Source organism: Melanotaenia boesemani, chromosome 9 (assembly GCF_017639745.1).
Source record: "Melanotaenia boesemani isolate fMelBoe1 chromosome 9, fMelBoe1.pri, whole genome shotgun sequence".
In the NCBI taxonomy this organism is placed as follows: domain Eukaryota; kingdom Metazoa; phylum Chordata; class Actinopteri; order Atheriniformes; family Melanotaeniidae; genus Melanotaenia; species Melanotaenia boesemani.
In genome coordinates this window covers 13,303,602-13,329,575 of record NC_055690.1, presented here as the reverse complement: position 1 = coordinate 13,329,575, position 25,974 = coordinate 13,303,602, and the positions used below count along the sequence as shown (strand labels likewise).

The following is a 25,974-nucleotide window of genomic DNA, read 5'->3' as shown; positions in this document are numbered from 1 at the left end:
CAAAATGACTTAAAAAAAAAAAAAATTATATGCACTGCCTCTAACACTACATGACAGCACTTGTGTCCAACTGGACTCAAAGCAGTCTATCACTTAATTATGACGTCCCATCTTGTTTGAATTCTTGCTTGTGTTGTTCTTACTCTCAAATGTAAGTTGCTTTCGATAAAAGTGTCTGCTAAATGACTGTAGAATAGAATAGAATAGTGGCTGAAGTTCAAAGTCATTAGATAAGGAGTGGAACTAATTAGATCTGCCAGTCTTAAGGCTCTTAGAGTGGTGAGAGAACACAGCCACTGAATACAAAGCTCGACCAGTGTGTTAACCAAAAATTTATAGCAACACTATTTTCACTTCTTTATTGGCCGATCTGAAAACAAGAGGTTATTAACTTCACAAATAGAAAGCATGAATGTTGGTTTCTTACATTAAGATTTTAGACATTATGAACAGTATTTATAATGTTCTGCATTTTAACAAGTAAAATTAAATTGTAAAGTCAAAATTACTTTCAGTATTGCTTTCGTAACATTTTTTAATTGTAACATTTCTTCCTTATTTCAGCCTCTTAGCACGTTGTAGTCATAGCCATAAAAAGTTGTTAATGCAAATGTGGAATACTGGTAAACTAGCTTGCTTCATGGTAAGTCTAATGTGATGTTATAAACTTCTGCCAATGGCACTGAAGTACTACTAAAATGTGTATTTTGTATGCCAATAATATGAGATCAAATAGGTTGCTTCTTGTTAAAAAAAAAAAAAAGTTTCTTCATTACACATAGAAAAGCAGGGTAAGCATTATTTAAGTTAATCACCAAACACGCTGAATTAATTTTCTACCTCTGTTTGCTACCAGTGGAGAAGTAAAGAGACATGTTTTTTTTTTGGGTATGTCTGTCTACAGCTCAATAAGATCAGCAGGACCCACCCAACTGAGAAAAATTAAGATTTTGTCATTTTGTGTATGATTATTATTATACTTATTAAATCCTTCAGCAGGTGTGTGTGTGTGTGTGTGTGTGTAAGTGTGTTTGTGTTGGCCAGGTGGGTGGAGGGCTGGTGGTCAGTGGGTTAAAAATCACCCTCCAGTTGCATAGCTAAAACTCACAGGAAGTATGAAGAACACCTTGTTACAACAGTTAACTTAACAGATGACAGCTGGCTTTGACAACTAAGGGCTAATGGAAAGATTAAGTCAATTACAGCTTAGCAGGAGGTGACTTAGAAATATTTGAGACATTCCCCCAGAATGTTGGAACAGGCACGCACACATGTGCCACCACTCTAAAACCATAAATGTCATTATGTAAGAATGAAAGCCACCAAAATTTTTCTAAAATGATCACTATTTTAATTTGAACTCATTCTTGATGATAACAGCAATAAAGTGGAGTCCAGCTGCAGTGATTGTTCAGTTATGCAGTTGTTGTTTTTTCATGACTAAAGACTACATCTGTTTAATTTATTGCTGACTTAGAATATAGTATAATTACTGGGATATAATGAATATATTCAATGACAGCAGACAGGCGGTCAGATAGCGGGGATCATGATGACAACATTAAAAATAAAGATTGTTAACAAGTTTCAAATCATGAGTCCTAGTTGAGTCTGAAGTCACTGTATAAACTTTAAGTGTGACTTCTGTCCGAGTCCCAAACTCAAATTCCTATATTTGCACTACAGAATTTGTGCAGTTGATTATCTCTGATAATCAATCCAAAATGTATTTTTTATCTTTTGCTTACCACATTTAATGTGCAGATGTCATACATTGAGTCCCTCCAGGTAAATACTCATTTCTTTTTCCTGTTGAGCAGTAACAAGGAGTTCAGCACACAGGGTGGGCATACATCTTAAGTACCTCTTAGTTAGAAAACTCATCAGGGGTAGGAAGGCCTGTGGGGTATCCGGCAGCAATCCGATTAAATCATGTAACCTTTGACCTGTAGGTGACAACATCTCCACACGAAGCCCATGATTTTGAGTTTTAATAACATATGAGTCTGCAGTCAAAAACATAGTTTTCACTTACACATGAATGGTTAAATGGCCGCTGCTTGGAACTGGCTTGTGTTGTTCACTTCCACTGTACTGGTCATGGTAATTAGACTGTAATGAAGTGAGTTTAGACAGTGCCCCAGTACCCCTACAACTGGGTTTGCATTGTTGCTGTTACTGTGCTGCAGAACTTTTTAGTCACATTACACATCACACTTTGTTAAAATCTCTCAGATACATAATTTTTTATTAATTAATAATGCATCACATGGAGAAAGTGATTTTCATGTAGTTGCTCAGACTTCATTCAACAGAGACAGCAACAGCGCAAGAATAATCTAATTTGTATCAGATAATTAACTATTTTAACCACTTCATAAAGAACAATGTTTCTAATATCATCAAAACTAACAAAATGTTTAAAGAAGTCAACAGTCTTCCTCACCTCTATAATACTAACATGCCAATCACATAATCATTTAAGGTCTTTGTTTTAGATGTTACATGCTGATTTCACCAGATATTAAAAAATGTGCCAAATATATTGGATAGTTGCCCATGTATGAAACAGGAAATAAACCATTTTTTACTTTGAATAACAGATAGTTATGAATGGCTACATCTGACAGCTAGAATTAAGTCACGTGCTGACATTAACATCATTCCACACATACATAAAGATTTTGCATTTTGACATTTAACAGGATGATATATTCTCACCCATAGCCACTCGCACATAACTCTTTATTGAGCTATCTGAAACTTTCCATACCTTCTTTTTTCCTCCAGGCCATGCAATCAGATTTTCTCAACAGTCATAATTCTCTGCATTCTTACACCTGCCTATACGCCTGCTCTCATTTCCCTTTAGCCTCACCACGAATATACCTGCCACAATTAATTAATGCCATGCAAGATTGTCTTTTATTCTGTTTACCAGCAACTAGTTCCTATACTATCTTTGCTTGATTCTTTGTGCATAGTTTTTGATTTTGTTAACTAAATTATTTACAGTAAAAAACCAAAAAGCTGAGCTCTGTCTAATACCATTCAAATGATACATTTTTGCTTTTTCCTTTTAATATGTTGCAGACAACAATCTATTTTTATTCATTTTCAATATCTCCTCATAATGACAAATGTAAACCTTGCTACTTACTAAGACACATAAGTTATAATAATTTATAATTATGTAACAAATACAAGTGTAACTACTCGCACATACTTATTCTTTTAATTAATCTTTTTTGCATCTGTGGATTCCTGCAAAGTTCTTTGCAACTGAACAAATAATACTGTTCACAAACCCAACTTGTTTTGTAAGCAATATGATTGCTTTAGCCTATATGTCATAGTCCTAATTCAAGGGTTTGGATACACATGGAGAATTTGGAAGTGCAAATAAATAATATAATTAAACTCGACAGGTTCAGCCGCTTCAGTGTTCTGTAGTGTAATCCCAGGAGTGAAATAAGCTGGAGAAGATGGATTTGGCTGCCAGTAGACTAGGTGTTAAGCCTATAGGTTATTCAGTGTACTTTTAAAGGATACGATTTCAGAGACGTTTCTACAATCATTTTAGTATAAGGCTGTAGATCAGAAGAATTGTGTGTGACAGTGATGAAATGAGCAAAAATAGCCTTAATGAGATCAGTGAGACTGGGGTTGTGGCGTCTCTGGGGAATAACCAAATATAAAAATAGTCCTGCTAAGACCAAGCAGTTGTCAAAATGAAGCCACTTTAGCAAGACTGAGATACTGCTGACAAAATGCACAAATATAGCAAACCTTGGCAATATTATAAAAGATGAGATACAGTATATCTTTAAATCATGTTTAATATAATAATTTGAGCTCCCCCCCCCCTCTCTCTCTCTATATATATATATATATATATATATTTCATTGTTTAAATTAAAACTAAAACTATTTTATAATCACATTGCTTTGATGTCTTTGAAATAATACTGAAACATGACACACATGCAAAAAAGTAAAAACAGTTTTTAGTGTTTATAAAGACAGCATACAGATGTAAAATGGGACAATGTGCAGAGTTTGTTTGGCTGTAGATTTAAGTCCAGACTGAAGACACAGATGGTCCATCTTGCAGCTCCTCATTATCCCAGCATCAGGTTGACTTGATGTCACCCCTCAGAGCACAAGTCGCCTTACATGATGCATATCTCTGTTAACAGGGTTATAACAACAGCATTGTCACTGCCACCAGTGAAATATGAGTCCTTTAGTGTTTGGTCTGTGCTTGTTGTGTAGTGATGACAAGACAGGCCAGGGCTTTCAGCTGTGCAGACTATGAGCAACAAGCAAAACAGAATACTTGCCATTGCATCTATAAATATAGACTTTTTTTCCCTTTCTTCTGAGGAGACAGTTTCATTTATACAGCAGGTAACATGTATTGTTAGTTGTCATCACATCCATCACAAATCAAAACACACTGGGTTTTGAGCATTAATGGCCACAAAAAAAGAGAGAAAAAGAAGAAAAGAAAAAGAGACAAAACTGCTGAACACCTTTCAGTCTTGTGTTGTCAGCACTCAGTGTTGAGAAAACCTTAAACGAATGAACAATTCCAAGTTATCTTTTGTTATTCAGACGAATATGAATGGTGCAAGAAGGAGAGCTGAACAGCAATACTTCATTCTGAGTCCCACCTGCACTACATAAAAGTGCCCAACAATAAATCTTCTGCACATCAGGTGTGTGATTGCAATCTTCAGTTCCTTACAGACTGACACTTCTATCTACTAGGAAGGATTGGTCATTTACAATAAATTTGATATAAATGTGATATGACAGAATATCATCAAACTTCCCCTTGCTTCCAAAATAAGCTTGAAGGTTTGGGTATGATCCAATTCCCTCCATACTATCGCCGCTGTCAGAAAATTCTATTCGTCTTCTTTTTCATTTTCTCTTGTAACTAGAAGCTGTCAAAGCCCGGGGGCTTCGCCTTGCAGTTTGCTTTGCTATATTTATAATTGGACCCTGTCAATAGCATCCAGAGCAAACTCAAGTGCAAGGTTTGTTATGGCAGCAACTGTGTACTGATTTCAGCACATGCCAACTGTGAGATGGTTTGTCTGTCATTAATGCATAACCAAGGAAAGGTGCAGACACAATGGTTGCCCCCACATGCTTGTGGATGGAATGAAAATCATCTAAATGGGATCAAAGGGAACTGAGCACAGCTTAAGTTAATTCTTCCAGGCAATATAAGGCTTCAGGGGTGCTGCACATTTAAAAGGGAGCATATGTATATGTGTACATACACAAAGGCTGTGAGAGATCAAACATTCAGAGCAGCTGTCTCTGTGTGGTACAAAGAATACCACATTTGTTTAATAGAAATCTGAGTTTTTTTTCCTCCCCATTTTGCAAACATCTTTTAATGTAACAGAGTAAACGACAAAAGGGAATGACATTTTTGCATTGCTTCATCCGTCTGCTCATTAGGTGCCTCCCTTAAACATATTTTAAACTGTTCTATGTTTGCACTACTTATCTGGGTTTGCAGCTGTGTTTTTTAGTGTCCCAATCAAATTTTCTGCCAATATAATCCAGTTATTTAGACCTGTCCTTCTGCGTAGCCAAATATATATGTGTGTGTGTGTGTGTGTGTTCTCTTAATCAGCACCGGTTCTGCACATACAGTAAGTGGTGCAGAAAGAGGTTGGATCATGACTGAGCTTGTCAAGAGTCAGAGGAGAATGCTCTGCTTGGAAAGGTGTTTTACACCTTAAGGACAGAAAGAAATGGGACAACACAGCAGCATGAGTCCAATACATATAAACTTTGATTTGCTTAGAACGTTTTGAACAGGGTTAAGCATGTTAAAATTAGATGCAGCATTCTTGACACATGTTTTTGGCTGTACAGAAGGTCAGCGGAGACATATTTTTGAGCCGCCAACTTTACGCCAACTCAAATGTAAACAGTGATATTACTGATATTAAACAAATGTTCAATTCTTGCCACATAATCTCAGGCATTTAATTCTAGTACTTTGCATACCATTCGGGGCATGCTAACCTTATAAATATATGAAGAAATAAAGAAATAAAGAAAAACAAAATAAAATAAAATAAAATACCAAAACTTATCTTCGATTAACAGATTAAGGGGGAAAGGGGTATTTAAAAAATTTGCTGTGGTAATTTGAAAAGGACATCCTTCCAATAATATAAACCAGGAGATGGAGACAAAGATCTCTAAACAGAGTTAGACTGGAGATCATTTGTATTTTCACAGCTCTGCTTCTGGTTGTTCTCATTAGTCTTTTAGGAAGATTGAAGGAACAGTTTAGTCATTTTAAAAACATTTGAAACTCACTTGATCTGCTTGAGGTGTGTGGCAAATAAATGTTTCACACACTATTTCAGCTGCAAGTCAGTCTGTAGCTTAAATGACTGCTGTATCTTAACCAAATATCCCTTTACCTATTTATTTTCCCTTAATCTTTTAAGATCCATCCTACCAAGCATAAGTTTTTTCTGCCCAGAATGACACGAGCCACGTCCATTTAAAACCTGACAAATACATTCCATCGGATATATTGACCAATTGTCTGATAGGAGGGCGTGACTTTCCTTACTCCAGCAAAGCAGGAGTAAGAAGTTGAGCTTAACAGTCACAACTGCCGTGAGAGAATGGTGCACCTTCGTGCTCATAGGTGCATGATATTAACCAACTCCGATCTTATATTCCTGCACCTTTAATCAAGGTACGCAGTTTATAAGATTGTATGTACAAAGTTCAACGGGTCTCCGCTTCGGTTCCGCTCTACAAATGGCTTTGATTATTTTCGCGCATCTGCACGGGACCACCACTGCCTTGATTCTCCTTGCAGTTATCCTGACAGGTGATGCAGTTGCACAGGTTTTTGACAGCTATGGATTATCATACGCCTTGAGGTCTGAGCTTTCAGAAGATACGATATTGGTTGCTAATAATGGGATCCGTGTGCCTTTCGGGAGATCAGCTTTTATTGATCCCATTAACGATTTGGTTATCCAAGTTCAACCCGGTGACAGATGCAGCATAACAGTTTTGGATAATGATCCCTTGTCTCAAAGGCCTGGACGACTGTCGCCGAAAAAGTTTTCGTGTGAATTTGGCCCCAACGACGTGAAATATTCTCACTTTGGCTCCAGGAGTCCTCCGAGGGACCGAGTGAGGTTACAGCTCAGGTATGACACCCAAACGGATACAATTATAATACCATTCATGATGGAAGTGGAAGTTGTTTTTACACAGCTGGAAGTGCTAACCAAAAATATGCCACTTACTGTTGATAAATTGCTCGGCACAAGTAATCCCATCGATGGAAGAATTTTAGAATTTACCTTTGACAGAAGTGCACAACAGTGCAAAATAGCTTCACTCTCCAGTGGTAACGTGCTTCCCAGGTATGGAAGACTTGTGGACGAGGACAGCCTCGGAACAATGCTGGACTGTGATGAATTTATTAAAATGAACACCCGTTATCAGCACACTTTTTCTTTGAAGTCTCCAAACAGAGATTACATTCCTATGCTTGTTGAATTGCATGATAAAGAAGGAAATTTGCTCAAGCAGGAGTTCTTCCAGATTTTGGTGAGAATAAAAGATGGAGAGGACAATACTCCCCCTAAGCCCAGCTTTACTGCTATGATGATGATGGAAGTAGACCAGTTTGTAATGACAGCAATAACCATGGATATGTTGGCTGCAGAGGATGTGGAATCTAATCCTGACGAATTAATTTTCAACATCACATCCCCTCTGTCCTTTGAGGAGGGCTACATAGTCAGCACGGATGACAGAAATTTACCAATAACCTCATTTTACCAAGGAGACCTCAAAGAATTGAAAATCGCATATAAACCCCCAGCTGTGGATTCAGACACTGACAGGATTTTCCAGATTGAGTTTGAGGTTGTGGACACAGAGGGGGCTGTATCAGAGCCCTTTGCTTTCATGATTGTTGTTAAGCCCATGAACACGTTGGCCCCGGTGGTCACAAGGAATACTGGACAGTTACTGTATGAAGGTCAGTCTAGGCCTTTGTCTAGTTCACAGAATCTGGAAATCAGTGATGAGGACAATTTAGATAATGTCAAAATTACTGTTATTGATGGACTGAGGCATGGAGAGTTAACAGCTATGGGCTCAAGGAGGAAATTTTTCACCCCAGCTGACCTTGATGCTGGAGTAGTCATTTATCAGCATGATGGTAGCGATACGTATAGTGATAATATTATTTTCAAAATGACAGATGGCACAAATGAAGTGGAGTTTCTGTTTCCCATCACTGTTGTGCCAACAGATGACGAGCCTCCTATAATCAATGCAAACACTGGTTTGGTTTTATTCAAAAACCAAATGATGCCAATCTCCTCACTTATGCTCAGTGCAGCTGATATTGACTCTGAAGATTCTACAATAAAATTCACATTAGAGTCTCCCTTGTCAACAGTGGGCCAGGTTATGCTGCGTCAGTCTGAGGCACCAGAGGACCCATCTACATGGAAGTTTAATACAGATGATGAAATGTATGAGAAAGTTGTAACCGAATGGTTGCAGCAGGATATTACTGATGGGAAACTGTTCTACAAGCACATAGGGCCCCACAGCACCAGTACAGTCATGGATCAGTTTGTGTTTAGAGTACAAGATGACAACGACCCACCAAATCAGTCAGGCAAGAGTTCATTCATAATCAAAATCCACCCTATCGATGACCTCCCTCCTGAGCTGTACCCTGGCACAACCTTACAAATGACCGTACATGAGTATCAGGTCACTCACTTTCGAAAGAAATTCCTCCGTTACACTGACCTAGACTCGGAGGATCGGGATCTCAAATACACAATCATCCAACCACCAACAGACACAGATGAGAATAACCCTGTTGTGTTGGGAGCACTGGTACTAACTGAAAATCCAAACACAGTAGTCACAACTTTCACTCAGGCACAAATTAACCACCACAAAATAGCTTACAAACCACCTGATCTTGAGCTTGGAATTACCACACGTGTTTTACAGTTTAGGTATGCTGTGGAGGATGTGTCCAGAAATAGTGTAGAAGGATTTTTCACTATATTTCTAAAGCCTGTGGACAACAAACCACCTCAAATAACGAACTCTGGCTTTACTGTGATGGAGCATGGAAGACATATCCTTACAAGAGCTGAGCTGGATACCTTAGACACAGACACGGACAGCAACAAGATTACCTTCACTGTTACCCAGCCTCCACTACATGGTCAGATCCAGTTTACATTCACTGACATGACAAAAGGAGATACTTTCCGTGTAGAGGATATTGGAAATGGTATGATTTCATATGTCCACAATGGAGATGAATCAACAGTGGATTTAATACATATAGATGTCAGTGATGGGGTGCACATTGTTCCAATAACTATAAAGATTACAGTGAAGCCAATTGATGATGAGACTCCAACTATTAGTCTTCCAGCTGGCACAATAGGCTCCTACATAGATGTTTTGGAAAATGGAGCCACAGAAATCACAAGTAATGTCATCCAGGGAAGAGATGAAGACACTGATGACCTCCGTTTGACCTTTATTGTTGAGGACAAGCCATCATTTGGTGAAATCCTGGTGAAAGGGGTTCCATCAAGCACATTCACTCAAGCTGATATCATTAACGGCTTTGTGGTCTATGCTCATACCAGTGGGGAGATTGGCTTGAACACAAAGGAGGACTATTTCAATCTCACTTTGACAGATATGTCTGATGAGTGGACTGTAGGAGGAAATAAAATCACAGGTGTGAGAGTGCATGTAACGATTCTTCCTCTGGACAGCCAGGCTCCAGAGGTCTTTGTGGGGCCACAGTTCACTGTTACTGAAGGAGAGAAGAATGTCATTCAGATTCTTCACATAAGCGCTGATGATGTTGACACCCCCAGTGATGATCTCCTTTGTACGATTATTGTACAGCCAACTTCAGGTTATGTGGAAAATATCTCTCCTGCTCCAGGTTCAGAAAAATCTAGGTCCGGAACAGCTATTAGTGCTTTCACCATCAAGGACATCAGACAGAATCACATTTACTATGTTCAAAGCATTCACAAAGGAGTCGAGCCAGTGGAGGACAGGTTTACCTTCAGATGCTCTGATGGCATCAATTTCTCTGAAAGGCACTTTTTTCCCATCTCCATAATCCCCACTAATGATGAAAAGCCAGAGATTTACATAAGAGAGTTTGTAGTTATGGAGGGCATGAACATAGTTATTGATACTCCTATTTTGAATGGAGCTGATGCAGATCTCCCTTCTGATCACCTCGCATTCTTCATTATCAAACCCCCCAGACACGGATTTATTCTCAATCAGCTCACTACTGGCACTCTCCCTGTGTCTAACTTCACCTTGGATCAGATCAGGGAGGCCTCCAGTATAGTGTATGAGCACGACGACTCAGAAACCACAGAGGACAGCTTTGACATTCTTCTCACAGATGGAAAGTTCAGTGTAGAGAAAACTGTGATAGTTATGATTATCCCTGTGGATGATGAAACCCCGAGGATGGCTATCAACGATGGCCTTGAAATTGAGATAGGTGATGTTAAGACAATTAACAGCAATGTTTTAAAAGCTACTGATGTGGATTCTGAGGATAGCACACTAACTTACATAATTAAATATGGACCTGGTCAGGGATATTTGCAAAGAATAATGCCATTTGGGACATTTCAAAATATCACTGTTGGGATGAATTTTACTCAGAGTGAGGTAGATCAGGGTTTGATTGTGTACACTCATAATGGTCAAGAGGGAGTTCGAGACCTCATTAAATTTGATGTGACAGACGGCATCAACCCTTTAATTGACAGATATTTCTATGTTACAATTGGTGGCATTGACATGGTTTTCCCTGATGTGATTAGCAAAGGTGTATCTCTTAAAGAGGGTGGAAGAGTTACTTTGACAACTGATCTTCTCAGTACTAGTGACCTTAACAGCCCAGATGAACACTTAGTTTTCACAATCACCCGTGCTCCAATGAGAGGACATCTGGAATGCACAGACACCCCTGGGATGCCCATCTCATCCTTTACGCAGCTTCAGCTGGCTGGTAATAAAATTTTTTACATCCATACTGCTGACGATGAGGTGAAAATGGATAGCTTTGAATTTGAAGTGACTGACGGCTACAACCCAGTCTTCCGCACTTTCCGCATATCCATTGCTGATGTGGACAATAAAAAGCCTGTAGTGACAATACACAGCCTGGTGGTGACTGAGGGAGAAAACAAACTCATCACACCTTTCGAGCTAACAGTTGAAGACAGAGACACTGTTGACCCCTTTTTAAAATTCACAGTTACTCAAATTCCAGTTCATGGACGCCTGCTCTTTAATAACACCCAGCCTGTCACCTCTTTTACGAAACAGGACCTTAATGAGAACTTAATCAGCTACAAACACGATGGCACAGAGAGTGCAGAGGACAGTTTCTCCTTCACTGTCACTGATGGCACCCACACAGACTTCTATGTTTTCCCTGACACAGTGTTTGAGACTCGAAAGCCCCAAGTGATGAAGATTTCTGTTCTGTCTGTGGATAATGGGGTACCACAGATTGTGGTGAACAAAGGTGCCCCAACATTGCGGGTTTTGGAGACAAGTCACCTGGGGTTTGTCATCACAAGTAAGACCCTAAAAGCAGAGGACAGAGACAGCCCCCAGGATTCTGTGATTTTTGGAATTACGGTAGCCCCGGAACATGGTTACCTGATAAACCTCGGCAAAGGAAATGCTACTATCACCAGCTTCACACAAGGTAAGCGAGCTGCTCTTCAAACTGCTTTGCAATCTTTGACATTGCTCAACATTTGCAAACTCCTCCAGATAACAAAAGACAGATTTTCATTCTCAGGTGTATTTCATGCTAATCTTAAACTCACTTTAGATTTTCTTGCACTGCAATATGTAATCCTTTTCTAATGCAAAAAATATTTCTAACATAAAGGTTTTTGTTAAGGTTTCACTCAAGAGAGTGTCAGTTTAGGAGAAGTATGTCTGTGCCCCAGGTTTACCAGATCTCCATAGGATTGCATATTTCAAACAGAGCCAAGTGTATTTTTGACTTTGGAAAATAACTGATGATTTGTATATTATTTGTATATTACCAGATAAATGTCCCTGGAGAAACATAAGCCAATATAATTGTATATGTAATGATAGATAATATGAAGGTTTAAACATGTCAAGAAATGATAGACATGTTTGTCTGGCTCAAAGCAAATCCCTGGCTTTGTAAACAACACAGGATAGTGCCGAAGTTACATTTTTAAACAGACCAGACTGGCGTTTTGGTAAATGGTAAATATCAGTGTAGCAGCATTAGTTTTCTCTCAGTGTCTGTGTACTTCCTGCATTTATTTACTGAATCACTGTGAAATGCTTTTGCCAAGAGACTTTAAATATTTCAGGAGTCCTCACAAGAGTAAACAGATACAGACACGCTCTACTTATAATTTTAATTTTTTAGCTATTAATTTTTAATACACCAGTCCATAAAAGAGTGATTTATTGCCAGCACATATTTTAAGAACGTAAGGTAGTAATGATTGAGCCCTAAGAGTCAAGCTATTGTTCCATTCTATTCTACATTCGTTTAGCAGACGCTTGTTAATGTTCAGTCTCATTTTGGAGTCTAAGAGATATACAGCCCTCTTTATCAGGAAGTTTAGGTTTTCAAAATCCCCTGACACTATCAGGATGCATATTTCAACATACAGCCCTAGTCTGCATCATAAAGCAAGCTTTAGGAGTTATCTCTGACACACATTCTGGCAAGAAACTATTATTGTTTTACTTAAATAATCCATGTCATGTTTGTTAGTAGGATAAATTTAGTTATTCATGCAAATCCTTCTTTCTTTTCAGCTGAAATTGATGATATGAGCATATGCTATGTTCTGAGGGATGGTGAGAGGGCCACAAGTGACATCTTTCATTTCTCCATTGAGGACAGTGGTAAGTTTTTTTTTATATTTCAACATCCTCTCCTGAAGTTATTTTATGTGATAACGGTGAAGTTTGCAATGAGTTGTAGATATGCTGATTTATGAGGCTGATAGATTTTAATTTGTTACAGTCTTTTACTTTGCACATTAACAATCTCAGATTTCTCAAACGGCTTACATGCATATCACAAAGTGCCTTATTAAACATAATTAGCATGTAAAAGGCGTGTGCTAAAATTGGACAGATTTCCAAAACAGTAGTTTCATGCTGTATCTCATTTCAGCGCAAACGAGAAAATCGGCATGGACTAAATTAGAAGGAAAGAAATTCTGTTTATACTGTAGATAAGTATCGTCTTTGCTGTGCTCTGCAGATTTCTATTCAACTAATAGCTCAGACAAAAGATTGGAATATCAAAGTTTCATTTCATAATTTTCATGTTAGTCTCACAGCGAATTACTCTACAGGTAAGCCTACCGTATAGCTCCAACCCATATTCACTCATTATATGTTAAGAAAGTAATTATTGATTTAACCAAATAACTAATTAGTAGAGCAATTAGCGAGGCACTCCCCTTTAACATAGATTTGTAATCAGTCAGACTCAATGAAAGGATTGAGGCGATCATGTCTATGTTGCCGATTAGTGGAAGCAGCATGCCTTACAGTGTGTCCTTTCTAGTACCCTTCAGCTGTGATGAGTGAGTACAAAGAACTACTCTAATGGGGGCCCTCTTTTCCCACAACTATCTCAGTGGCCTCATATCCATTTTGTCATTTCCTATTTTTCAGGCTAAATGCATTACTTTGGTTGAAATCAGTGCCAACAGGTATATGGGCTGCTAATGACTGATGACTGAAGAGCAGAAGCTGGCTCTGTGTTACTCTCATTCACCTGAGCTGGTGTTAGTGTTGAGTGCATGCAGAGCGCCTTTGTTGCTGAGTGAATTTCCATCAGCCCCTCTATTATTACCTCGCTTGGTTTATTTGTTATGGATCTATGTGGGCTTTTCTCCCCTCTTTGTCACTCTCTTGATGACATACCTAAATCCCACTCTGGTAATTTGTATTTCCAGAACTTAGAATTAAATTCACTTTCTCATCATTCAGTGCAATCTTTTAAGTTACTTTTAGACTTCATGAGAAACTCAAAATAGCATCTGTCTTATTTTTCCCTCAATAGCAGGTATGGGCTCACTGTGACACACAATGATCTTCTTTTAAAATGTTATCCTTTGACATGGGATTTGTGCTTTATAGTTTAACTTAAATGGCTTATCAGATTGATTAATAGATGGAAGGCCATTCCACGATGAGCCATCACATACTGCACTGCAGCTTATGAGGCAGGCAATGAACATTTATATAAGCTATGCTGGTGGCTGTCTGAGTCCCCAGAAAGAGCCTGCAGCTCTTTAAACAGTCATGTTGTAGAGGAGCTGAATTGTGTACATGGCATACAGCTACACTATATCATTTTAGGCAATGGAAAGCATTCTTGTTCCCATTTCACTGGAACAAAAATTACCAGCTATACTTTGCAATGCTTTTGTTGTAAAAAGTTGCCATTCATGTTGCAGCTTTTTAGTGGTGTTCCAGGAGTTTGTTTCAACAGATGTGATGAACTGTGAAAGTGTGAGCTGTTTTAAGTGCACCTTTCAGTGTGTGTATGTCTGCTGACTGCTGATGTGCCAGAATTTCTTTTTTTTGCCTGTCTGTTAGGATAGTGGTTTTTGTAAACGTGTTTATACAAATACCTCCAGCAAGTTGTCGGATATTGGTTATCTCTACTCAAAGATGTGATTTTGTTATTTCTGTAGAACACCAGTTTGTCCAGTGTTCATTTCATCTCCTCAGTTCAAGATACTAATTCTTTCTTTTTTTTTTTTACAGATTCTTTCTTGTTATTTATTGTTATCACTTTTTTGTACAATAGTTTCAACACTGCAAAACACTTAGGACAGTGTGCTTTCAGTTATACATCAATTAAATATTGGTCCAAAATGCAGTGTAGTCACTAAAGCACTTTATGAATTATCCAAAAGTGACTCATGCTGCCCTAACACTGGAAAATGCTGTCACAAAGCAAGACTGTTGGTGTACTTAAGGCTCAGTGAACCAACAAACACTATTTGCATTAATAAAGTGATCTTGTATCACCTTGGAAGATAAATCTCTTTAATGTTGTAGTATAAAATTCATGTTAGATCATATCTGGAATAATAAATGAAGTGTAGTCTAAAAGGACTAGAAGAGTGCAGAGCCTTGTAATATTTATTTATTTATTTTAACCAATGATTGGAGTTAGAAGCTAATGGCAAAAGTAGTAGTAAAAAATAGTAAAGAATCCTTAAAAGAAATGTCCCTGGATCCAGGCAGTGATCCGGATCACCCGCACGATCTAATCACGTGTTCCTTATTCCATTTCTGAGATTTCCTGATAATTTAATCAAAATCTGTCCATAACTGTTTGAGTTATGTTGCTAACAGAGACAGACAAACAAATACAGCTGAATACACAACCTAATAAAAGAATAATAGAAAATAAAAAATGAAAAAAACACTGAAAGTAGGTATGGGACCTTGGTAATACTGGTCCTTGGTGTTCTGTGTGTTCTGCCAGTGTAGTTGTATATGCCTCTGTATTTTTCCTGTTCATGAATTTCATGCAAACGTGTCCTAATCTATCTATCTATCTATCTATCTATCTATCTATCTTAACTTATCTTATCTTTTCCTATCTTTCTTGTGGAGGTCATGTTTGTTAAGAGTGGGGGTGGGGTTGTACATGTGCTTTGTGTGTGAGAGTGGGTGTGAAAGAGATACTAGGATCAGGTGTGTGTTGTTATATTTCTATGTTTATGTATGTCTATGTCTATGTATGTTGTGTGTATTTGTCTGTATAATTTTTTTTATCTTTTTAAATGAACAGAAAATTGAAAAACAGAAATAACAAAAACGCCACACAAATTTAAGATTTTCTGATAGTCCATTCCTGTGTGTGTATGCTGTCTCTGTCTTCTTTTATTCCAGTTTTTTTACAAAATGTGTTCCTTGTCAGCTGTATGAAATCTTAACTGGAAATCTGCACAAAACAAAAAAGATATAGAATGAGATTCCTGCTGCTATGACAAAACTGTGTGGTCTAAGTGAGAAACATCTGACACCAAAAACACTCTTAATCATAGCAGACATCTAAAAACTTGTAGGACTGGTAAAGCTTCTTGACCATTACAGTTTGCAAATCGTTGGTCCCGGAGACTTTTTATTTAAATAGGTATTATAAAGTCTGCATAAATTCTATTAATTTTCTTTTGCCTTTCAAAATAAATAGCTTCTAGCTAATAATGCTGTCTCCCAAATTACTTGATTAATGATTAATGGTGACTGAACCCTACTGCTGTTAATTCTATTAGGACATAGAAATAAAACATATATTGAATATACTTAAAACAATAGACTGTTATTTTTAACGGTCATAATATTCGTGAACGGTGCCATTTGTGCCATTTTCTTATGTACCTAGTTTCCTTTTCATTTCAGAAACTAACAGTGTGTCTTTTAAGCTGCATTTAAGGTGATCTTCCCAAAACAGAGGTGACAGAGCTTATTACTCAGGACTGCTGGCATGTCTCAATATGTGTCTAGCTTGTCAAAGCCTTGAATGAAGTATCACAGTAAACTAAAATTGCACTTACTAATTGCTGGGTGTCAGTTAACTGTTTTGGAGAAACACTTGGGGATTGAAGTCACTAACAGAGGTGTGGGTCAGAAGTTTGTTTAATTACTTAGAACATAGAAAATGTCTTGTGTAGAACAAGAATTGTATCTGTTTTTGGGGGATTTTTTGTGTGTGTGCTTGTGTGTCTGCATGTGTTTTGGTGATAGGGATGAGACTGCTCTTGTTGTTCTAAATCAGTTAATTGGTGTGTTTGGCGGACTCCAGCACTCCCCTTGTCTCCTGGGGATTCGAGTGCATTCAGGTGAGCTTACCTGAGCACACACAAGCCCTGGCATTCCCAGGTAGTTGTTTATAGAACTGAATCCCTGTCTGCCTCCAGCCAGTCAGTCAGCATTACGGATGTTGTCAACAGGAGACAAAACTGCTGTGTTTTTCATTCCAGGCACTTACTTCCACCTTATTTCTTTTACTTTTACTGAGTTACAAAAAGACTTAAAAAGATTATCAGTTCCTTAATTCTAGAAAATATTCTACCTCTGAAGGTTAAACAAAAGGTTTCTCTCTGTTTTACATTTGTCTGAAAGCATTTCCTCAATATAAGAATCATACACTGCACAAGTCAATAATTCTAATTTCTGGTGAAATGATTCTGCAAAATACAGAATAGAGCAAGTTCCTGACTGGAACATTTTTTCTCTTTTTAAAACTGTGAGGAATTTCTCCTCTTCATTGCACGGCAGCAGAGCCCACCTCAATAACTATGTTTTTTTTGTTATTTCTGCTTCATGTAACAAGATAAGTTGAGGTCACTGTGAGTACCTTGCGCTAATAAATCCTTCAAACCATTTTGGCCTGCAGTAACATTCGATAGGACGGTTGTCAGCATCTTCCATGTTATTGGTGCTTAATCACTGAATGTTTACTCCATTGCCCCTCCTGTTTAATTTTAGGTTTTGAGGGATTAACTTACTCGCCATAGCGTGCTAGAGTACAGTAAAAGTAAGAACATGCGCTCACATGCAATTGTGAGGTTGGTGTATACTATAATATCCCCATCACAGCTCAGGTGATGACTCTGCAGTTTTATTTTTCAGTGTGTTTTTACCCTGTTATTAATGAAACTGTCCGCCCTTTACTTTAGGGATGGGGAGGCTATAACATCCCTCTGTCCTTGGAACCTATGTATTGTGAGTCATGAAGTACATGCAAAACGTATGTTGTAAACTTCAGAAAATTACATAGCTGGTCCAATTGTTTTGTTTTAAGAGGATTTTAGGGTGTTTAGGTTTCTTCACAGTCCACCTGTGCTGCAGCCAATAAAAAAAAGGTACAGTCATTTTATTGCTATGAAGAAATATGTGATAAAACATCTGGGACTTGATTATAGAACTTTTCCTGGGAAACAGTTGCTTTACTGTGGCGATGAAACTGAATGAAAAAGAGGATTTACACTAATCATTTTAATTGGAAAGTGATTTGTGTCTTTTCCCAGTCCCTTACATAACTGGCTTTCGCTTTTAATTTTTCTCACTAGTCTTCATTGAATCTATAATTGCAATATTTTCTTTTTTATGCTGCAGTAGCACACACACACACACACACACACAGCATTGTAAATTATAGCTGAAATGTATTTTACTTGAATATGGGAATACCAAGAGTAGAGGTTAAGTGGAACTCGTCAGGAAAGTGCTGCAGGGACAAGCCAAACGTAAAGGAAGCTGCAGCCAAGGCAAAGGGGATCAAACATTTAGATATGAATGGTGATTAGCTAATTCTACAAACATTTGATTGTATTAGTATGAATTGATATAGTAACTGCAGGAGTTTTTCCTTTTACTGGGGGTATACTTTGCCCTCATTTTCCCTTTAAAAAAAGGGGCAACCCTGGTTGATGATTCTTTTCTCTGTCTTGCTGACAAAGGAAGTGTATAGAACTAAAACTAACAAAGCAAAGGCAAATTCCCGAAAGTATAGAAACCCCAGGCCCAGGCTTGTCCTGTGGATGATAATATGTGTCGTCATAAATGCCTCAGGATATCAGTCTAGCAGAAGATTTTTCCAGGACTTAAAAGCTTCTCGGTTGAAGTTTTTGGCATACTTTATAGACCTGGTCCCCACTATTTCAGTTCTCAAAAACCTGATTTATGCATGGACCAAATGCACATATAGCAGCAGAATGTATTCGATAATTCAGTGGGGGGGCCCACTCCTCAGGTCACCCCAGAGTTATGATGGCATTGATGGCAGCTAATGTCAGAATCTTTATAAATAAGGAGGATAAATTGTGTTTTGGTGGATTATGTTAACAAGGCACCTGTTTGTCCAAAATAACCTTTTCTTGCGCAGATAATGGCAAATTTCGTATTTTTAAAATAGCACCCGTAATAACTTTCTTTATGGTCACGCGATGATAAAAATTCTAAATGTAAGGTTTCATTAGTATTGGAATAAATAAGGAGGATAAAGTGGTTTTTGGTGGATTTGGTTCACTGCTGTGATAAAAAACCTACATGCCTTAAATCAGCTTCTCTCGCTAAGATGATGCCAAATTAAGATTTTAATCCCCTCCTGATTTTCTCACAGCTGTTCACAAAGTAAAAACCTGTGAACAGGTTTTTACTTTGTGAAAAGTAAAAACACACACACACACACACACACACACTTCACTTGACAGACTGACAATGCCTTGAATAACTAAGGAAATATGTAAATATGTAAAAAAAAAAAAATACTGTATAATAAAGAGTAGGAGAAAGATTGGAGGACTCAAGATGCAGCATAGATTAAATTTTTGAGCAGCTGTTACATAACTTTTTATTTCTGTATATTTATTTTTAAAACCTGCTGACCTGACTTAAATAAATTAGTGTTAAAAATTGCTTTGTGTTTGAGTTTGTATTTTATTTTGTGCAACATTGTAATTAAGTAATAAGAATATTATGAGAACCTTTAAGAATGTTCTTTTACAAAAGTAACTAAAAAGTTACTTTTAACAGTAACGCATTGCTTTTAAGTAATTTAGTAAGCCTTAGTTTTTTTTGTTTGTTTGTTTGTTTGTTTGTTTGTTTGTTTGTTTGTTTGTTTCTCATTGGCAACGGGTTCTGTTGTATCAGAACTTTTTTATGAATACTGAGTAAGAGCACGGACTGATTCCTGATACTGGTATCGATGCATCTCTAATGAATCAACAACAGACTTTTCAACAACCACAAATATATAGCAAGTATTATTTTGAACAATATCCCTGTCTTCATACTATTACATACATACTATAAAGTAGTATGATGCTACTTGCAGACTTCTCTTCCTGAAGAGAAGGAAAAGCCAGTTAAGAACTAAAGTACCTAGAAATGAACTACTGTCACAACAGCAGAGTTTTGTTTTTTTACGCAGCATCTGTCTCATCAAATGCTCACCTCACCTCATATAAAGTAGCGTGGGGGGGGGTTGACATTATTATTGTTGATGAAAAGGAGGCTCTGCAGAAGCTTGGGAACCTCTGAGATAATTTGATAAAATGTTTTGATAGAGGTTGCAGACATCTTTTTTTTCATGCTAGCACAACGTGCAACTGAACCACGAACTGAACAGCAGCGTTGTTTCTGTGCCAGTAGCTCCACCTTAACAGTACCATCATTTTTTTCCTATGGACGTACAACTGAAAGGGGTCCATAGATGATACGGTATGGTTCAGTTGTATGGACCCATTTTATAATGGAAACACACAAAATAGCGTACCGGCCCGAACCGAACCGCTCAATGGAAACGTGGCTAAAGGCTGTATTGTCACAACTCTATCAAGATGAGCCTGAGTTTAGATATTGAAACCCACATTAGTGTATGTCTTTCTGTGTGCATTAATAGCTACACTCACTGTTGCACACTCAGAGGATGCACTTCAATGGGGCCATCTGCCTCTTCCCAAAATGAGAGATGATGCTGGCACTGCTAAAATGTACCATCAAGAAGCTAGACACCAACTGCAGTTAATTGCTAACTGTTCTGTCTTTGATTTCAAGCTGTTGACTCTTTTGATTACAGTTATATAAAGCAGACCTGGTAAACACCAGCCTCTTTGAATTTCAAATTAACTGATTTTCAGTATATTGAAAAAATGCAATAGTATGGTGAATTTAAGTTGCTGCAACAAACTGTATACAAACTCTCCTGAGAAAGTTTTCATTTTCAGACAAGGTAGGAGTGTACATCTTGAGATTGCCATAAAAGGTGCTGATGAAACCCCTTGGGAATTCTGTTTGTGGATCAGGATTCCACTCTGCACTACCTTTCCATGAGTGTGGTCTGATAGATAGGATATAAGGAGTCATCTTGTTGAGAAATGGGAGGGAAGAGCAGTCTGAGGAGATGAAAGATGGAAGTAGTGTTGGTCCCAGTACTGGTGCGGGTAAAACTTACGTCTGCTTCCTGTCGTTTGTACCGATGGCATGAATGTGCTGATGTGCTTTTCACTCTCCAAATGCTGCTTGTGCTGACAAGTTGTGAGTGCTAAAATGGTGGGCCCTGCTTGTCGACAGCTTCATTTGCATATGAATAGATATTATTTTGAAGTGTGTAGTGCATGCTCGGATGTAAAGTACATATTTCACATCTCTACATTTCTAAAAATAAAAGACTCCCTCAAACTGTGTGGTTGTCCAAAATCAGAGAAGGTTCTGGTTTTCAGGCACATTATCTATCTAGTACTTTGTAAGTACCTCTGAAAAGTAAACTTTTAAAGAGGGGCTAAAAAAGATGATATCCAGTTGCAGTCTCTAAAAGTGGTACTATCATGTGGCCTGTAAATGTAATTTATATTTTTGTTAGACTCTGTTCCCTGGTGTGGTGTCCATTGTTATGTTAGGTGCTTGAGCCACAATTCAAATTTTATCTTACTTTGTATTTGGTGCAAAATGTTCTGTAATTTTCCAAAAGCTTTTGCATAATGTATGTGTGAGCAAAGTAATTTAACTCTTTCTATATTAAGTTATATTTCTGCCTCCCAGCATTTATAGAAACATAAAAAATACTTGTTTTCTAACAGTGAAATGCTCAGACCTGATGAACCTTTCTCTCATGAAGAATACTGAGAAATGTCTTGCTGACTGAAATTAACTGGACCATGAATGAGCTTATCTTAGTTTTCTAGCACATGGGCTGGGCTTAGAGTGAAGAGTTACATATTGGTAAGCAAATAGGATGATGGTTAAGAAAGAAAGGCCAGAGGGTGCACGTCTAGACAACTGTGCAATCTGAAACACTTGTCACATTTCACTCCTTAACACCCATAGTAATTGGCTAAGGCATTGCAGTAACCATTAAATTGTTTTGTCTTGCTTTAAAGGTTATCACTGGTCACTGAAGGAGCAGATAGTTAAGGAGAGGAATTTCTCTGACTTTGAGGCATTGTGAAACTTCAGCCAGCAGTTTTAATTTGAGTTTTAAACTTAAGTTCTAAATGAAGTTGAATGTATTTTAAATTGATATTTTAGCACAGAATATACCTGCAAGCAAAAATGTGTTTTCTTCCTGCCTGACATGCATTTCTTTTTTGAGATTTATCTAATTGCCCTCAGTGTCTGAAAAATAAAACACATCACAGGTTGTGCATCTTTACCACAGAAAACAAGTAAAATTAGCAGTATACTACACATGTAAGGGGGTGCAGTTGGTCACCACTTTAACCAAAGTCACAGTGGCAAAATCTGCCCCAGTAACAGTAACACAACAGTTTCTCTGATTTTGACCTGAATGTTTTTAAGATTTTGACATTGAAAGTTTCCCAGTTCAGAGCACAGACATCTAAAGGCTGTTTTTACAATGATTTAGATGAAACAAAATGCTTGCAGCTTGAATGTCAGCAAATTTAATTTTGTGAGCATGCTTAGAAGTAGTCCTCTTTTAAGTTACCAGTAAGTATTTTTGAACCAAGAGCTTCTTCCATTGCACAGACTGGCTTCAGTTCAATATTACAAGCTGGAGACAATACCAACACTAAATCCTCAGACATTTTCTTCCACCTTTTCATAATGTAGAATAGCATTCTTATCTTTAACATGCAGGTTTTCACAGTTGTATTTGATGTCTCCTTTTCACCAGTTGTAAACACAGGACCAGGAGTCATTTAACACTTATTTAGGAATTACCATTTCATCTTTTCAGGGAGTATTTTCCTTTCAGGCAAATGCCTTTCTACATGTGAGGATTTGCATGTAACAACTGTGAAATGCAGCAGAAGCATGTTGTTATAAATGACACCAGCCAGCTCTGAGAACAGAGCCGACAAATTCCCAGCTTTATTAGTATGGAGCGCATGAGTCTGTGGGACAGGGATGGGGTTTTATATTCTATGGCCTCACACTGCGGCTTTCAGCAAACAGTCCACCATTATTCGGTCTGACAAGAGAGCAAACACTCTGCATTCAAGGGTCAAGAAAAAGCACGTCCCCCTCCCTTTGTCAAGTCCTGTCTTCTTGTGTTCTTATATTGCTTTGTTTTCTTTTACATTTTCACACTTAGCCATGTATCTCCTTGTTATTTTACTGCTTTTGTTCTTTCCTGTTCAGTCATCTCCCCAGTCAGGCAGGATATGACTTGATGATGTTTATGTTTTAAGATGACCTAAAAAAAAAAACAAAAACAACAGGCTGTCATTTTTCTTTATGGTTGCAGCTATATTTTTTATTTATTCATGCATTGTTTTCACTGGCTTGTTGTAGATTTGCCAAAGCTACAACAACCTATGCATCAGGGTGTTTACACACTACAAAATTGAGTGGTAATGAGCGAGAAACTCAAGATTTTAAATCCACAATGACCTTTATGTGAGTGCTGAAAAAGCCCTGTGGCTGCTAATTCAGCCTTTTGTTGTTACTCCCCTTGTTACTGAGAGTTCAGGCTTTTGCTCTCTAAACCATGTGGCTGACTGTTAATTAAGACACTTGAGACTGAGTCCTGTTTGACTGACAGGAGTGTTATTCAAGGGCAATCAAGGAATACGTTGTCTGACCTCACCTACACAATTAAAACAAGCAAACCCCTCAACAACTGCTTCAATGCCACTTTTATATTTAGTTCAGTGATACAGGAGAATTTGATTCTACATCTTTTCAGTTTTGTAATGCAGTGTGTTTTAATGATGAGATCATTTTTTATTGTAAATCCTTCTAAAATAAAATTCATATGAATTATTAACTTGTCTTACAGTTTGTTTTCCAGTTTGCAGATATAGCCATGATCAGTAAGAGGTCCTGAGCTTGTGCTCTTGGCAGGACACACTTTTTCATTGCATACCACAACAGAAGCAGATTCTCTGAGTTATGTTTCTCAGAGACAGATGTTAATCCTTTTCAAATAGCTTAGCTAAATATACCCAGCCATTGTTTTTATGGTTATATTTCAGACCTTAGAATATTACCATATTGACTTATGCGATGACAGTAATTGATGCTGTTATAGTAAATAAACAAATGTCATGGACATTCTCTTGTTTTTTAGTGTGTACTTTTATAGTTTTTTTTATTAAGTTGAATTTTAACACATTTTAACAACTCAGTAATATCATACCTTCAATCAAAGTGTTCTCTTATGAGTTTTCTCTGCTGACAAATGCCGTCATTTGTGGCAGTGAGTGAGGATACTGGCCAGTGAAGCATGCTCCCAGGACAGTAGTGACCTTTTCCTATAATCACATTGTACAGTATTTCCTCTGCCACATTTTTCCCCTGAGCAACAAATAAAGGAGCCCCGTCTGAAATAAGAGCCCTTTGAATTCTGCTTTGCCTTCCCACACATGTGAGGGGCTCTTTCTTTTTTTAACCTAGAAGAAAGTCACTGTTTGGCTTCTACAAAACTTTTGTGCTTCAGTTTGAAAGTTTTAAAACAAAAGGCAAATGTGGACATCATGAAGGTTTTTTGTTTTAAAAAGTTTGATTCTGGGAGTCATACTATAGTGGACAGTATAGGAACAGTTTTATCTTGGCTGGCTTTTTGCAGATGTTGGTTTGTAGTGTGGCAATTTATCACAATATTATCATATATATAGTGATTTACCTAAGCAGTAGGACCAATAATTTTTCATTCTTTGCTTTTTGTCTTACGAAAAATAGATTATAATAAATTACATGATTTATTTGTACACCTGAAAGCCACCCTAAAATTGAGCTGTAATCACACTTGCTGGCCAAAAAAAGTCACCACCAAAAACAACTTTATCAAGACACAATTTAATATTTTGTTGGATGACCTTTAGCTTTTATTATGGCAGCATTCACTGTGGCATTGTTTCAATAAGCTTCTACAATGTCACATAATTTTTCACCAAGATCTTGTATTGATGATGGGTGAGTCCTACCACTGTGCAAAGCTTTCTCCAGCACATGCCAAAGATTCTCTAGGGTTCAGGTCTTGATTCTGTGGTGGCCAGTCCATTTGCGAAAATGATGTCTCGTGCTCCCTGAACCACTCTTTCACAATTTGAGCCTGATGAATCCTGGTATTGTCACTTTGGAATATGCCCATGCCACCAGGGAAGAAAAAAATCCATTGATGGTATAACCTGGTCGTTCAGTGTATTCAGGTTTATCAGCTGACTTCATTCTTTGGGTACTTAATGCTTCTGAACCTAGACCTGACCAACTGCAGCAACCCCCCACCAACTGGTACAGTAGACACTAGGCATGATGGCTACATCACTTCATCTGCCACTTTTCCTACCCTGATGCTCTGGAACTGGGTAAATCTGGACTCATCAGACCACATGACCTTCTTCCATTGCTCCAAAGTCTGATCCTTATGCTCCCTAACAAATTTAAGCATTTTTCTCCAGTTTCCACCACTAGTTAGCAGACAAGTAAATCGGCCACCGGCAATCAGAAGTTTCCGCCATTGGCAGTTGGCTATATATATACATATATATATGTGTGTGTGTGTGTGTGTGTGTGTGTGTATATACAAAACTCTGGTTCATATTCAACATTTTTCTCATTTACAGTATGCCTTAAAAACTTTAAAAACTCCTAAAGGGTAAAAGACCATAAAATCTATTAACACTAACTGCTTATTGCATTTTTAAACTCCAACTCACCTCTTTAACAAATGTATTAAAGATGTGGTCATTGGGGATGAATGTAATGCTGGCCATTACATTTCAAATTTAAAGAGAGCATAGAAAGCATCACCTCTATATGTAGTTCAGATGTTAATCTTAAAGAACTTTCCCTGCTGAGAGCAAAGCATAGCTTGCCTTAAGCCTTGCATGACTCTGTGACCCAGAACTTTTG

At 37.8% G+C, this 25,974-nt stretch overlaps 1 protein-coding gene across 1 annotated transcript in view; it reads left to right on the top strand.

Annotated features, from left to right (window-relative positions):
- The first annotated feature begins 6,810 nt into the window (after positions 1–6,810).
- The window catches only part of frem2b (FRAS1 related extracellular matrix 2b), a 49,758-nt gene continuing 30,594 nt past the window's right edge, over positions 6,811–25,974 (top strand). Inside the window, exons 1-2 of the mRNA XM_041993832.1 lie at positions 6,811–11,821; positions 12,931–13,020. Coding sequence (XP_041849766.1) covers positions 6,811–11,821; positions 12,931–13,020 — 5,101 coding nt within the window. The remainder of the gene's footprint in view (positions 11,822–12,930; positions 13,021–25,974) is intronic.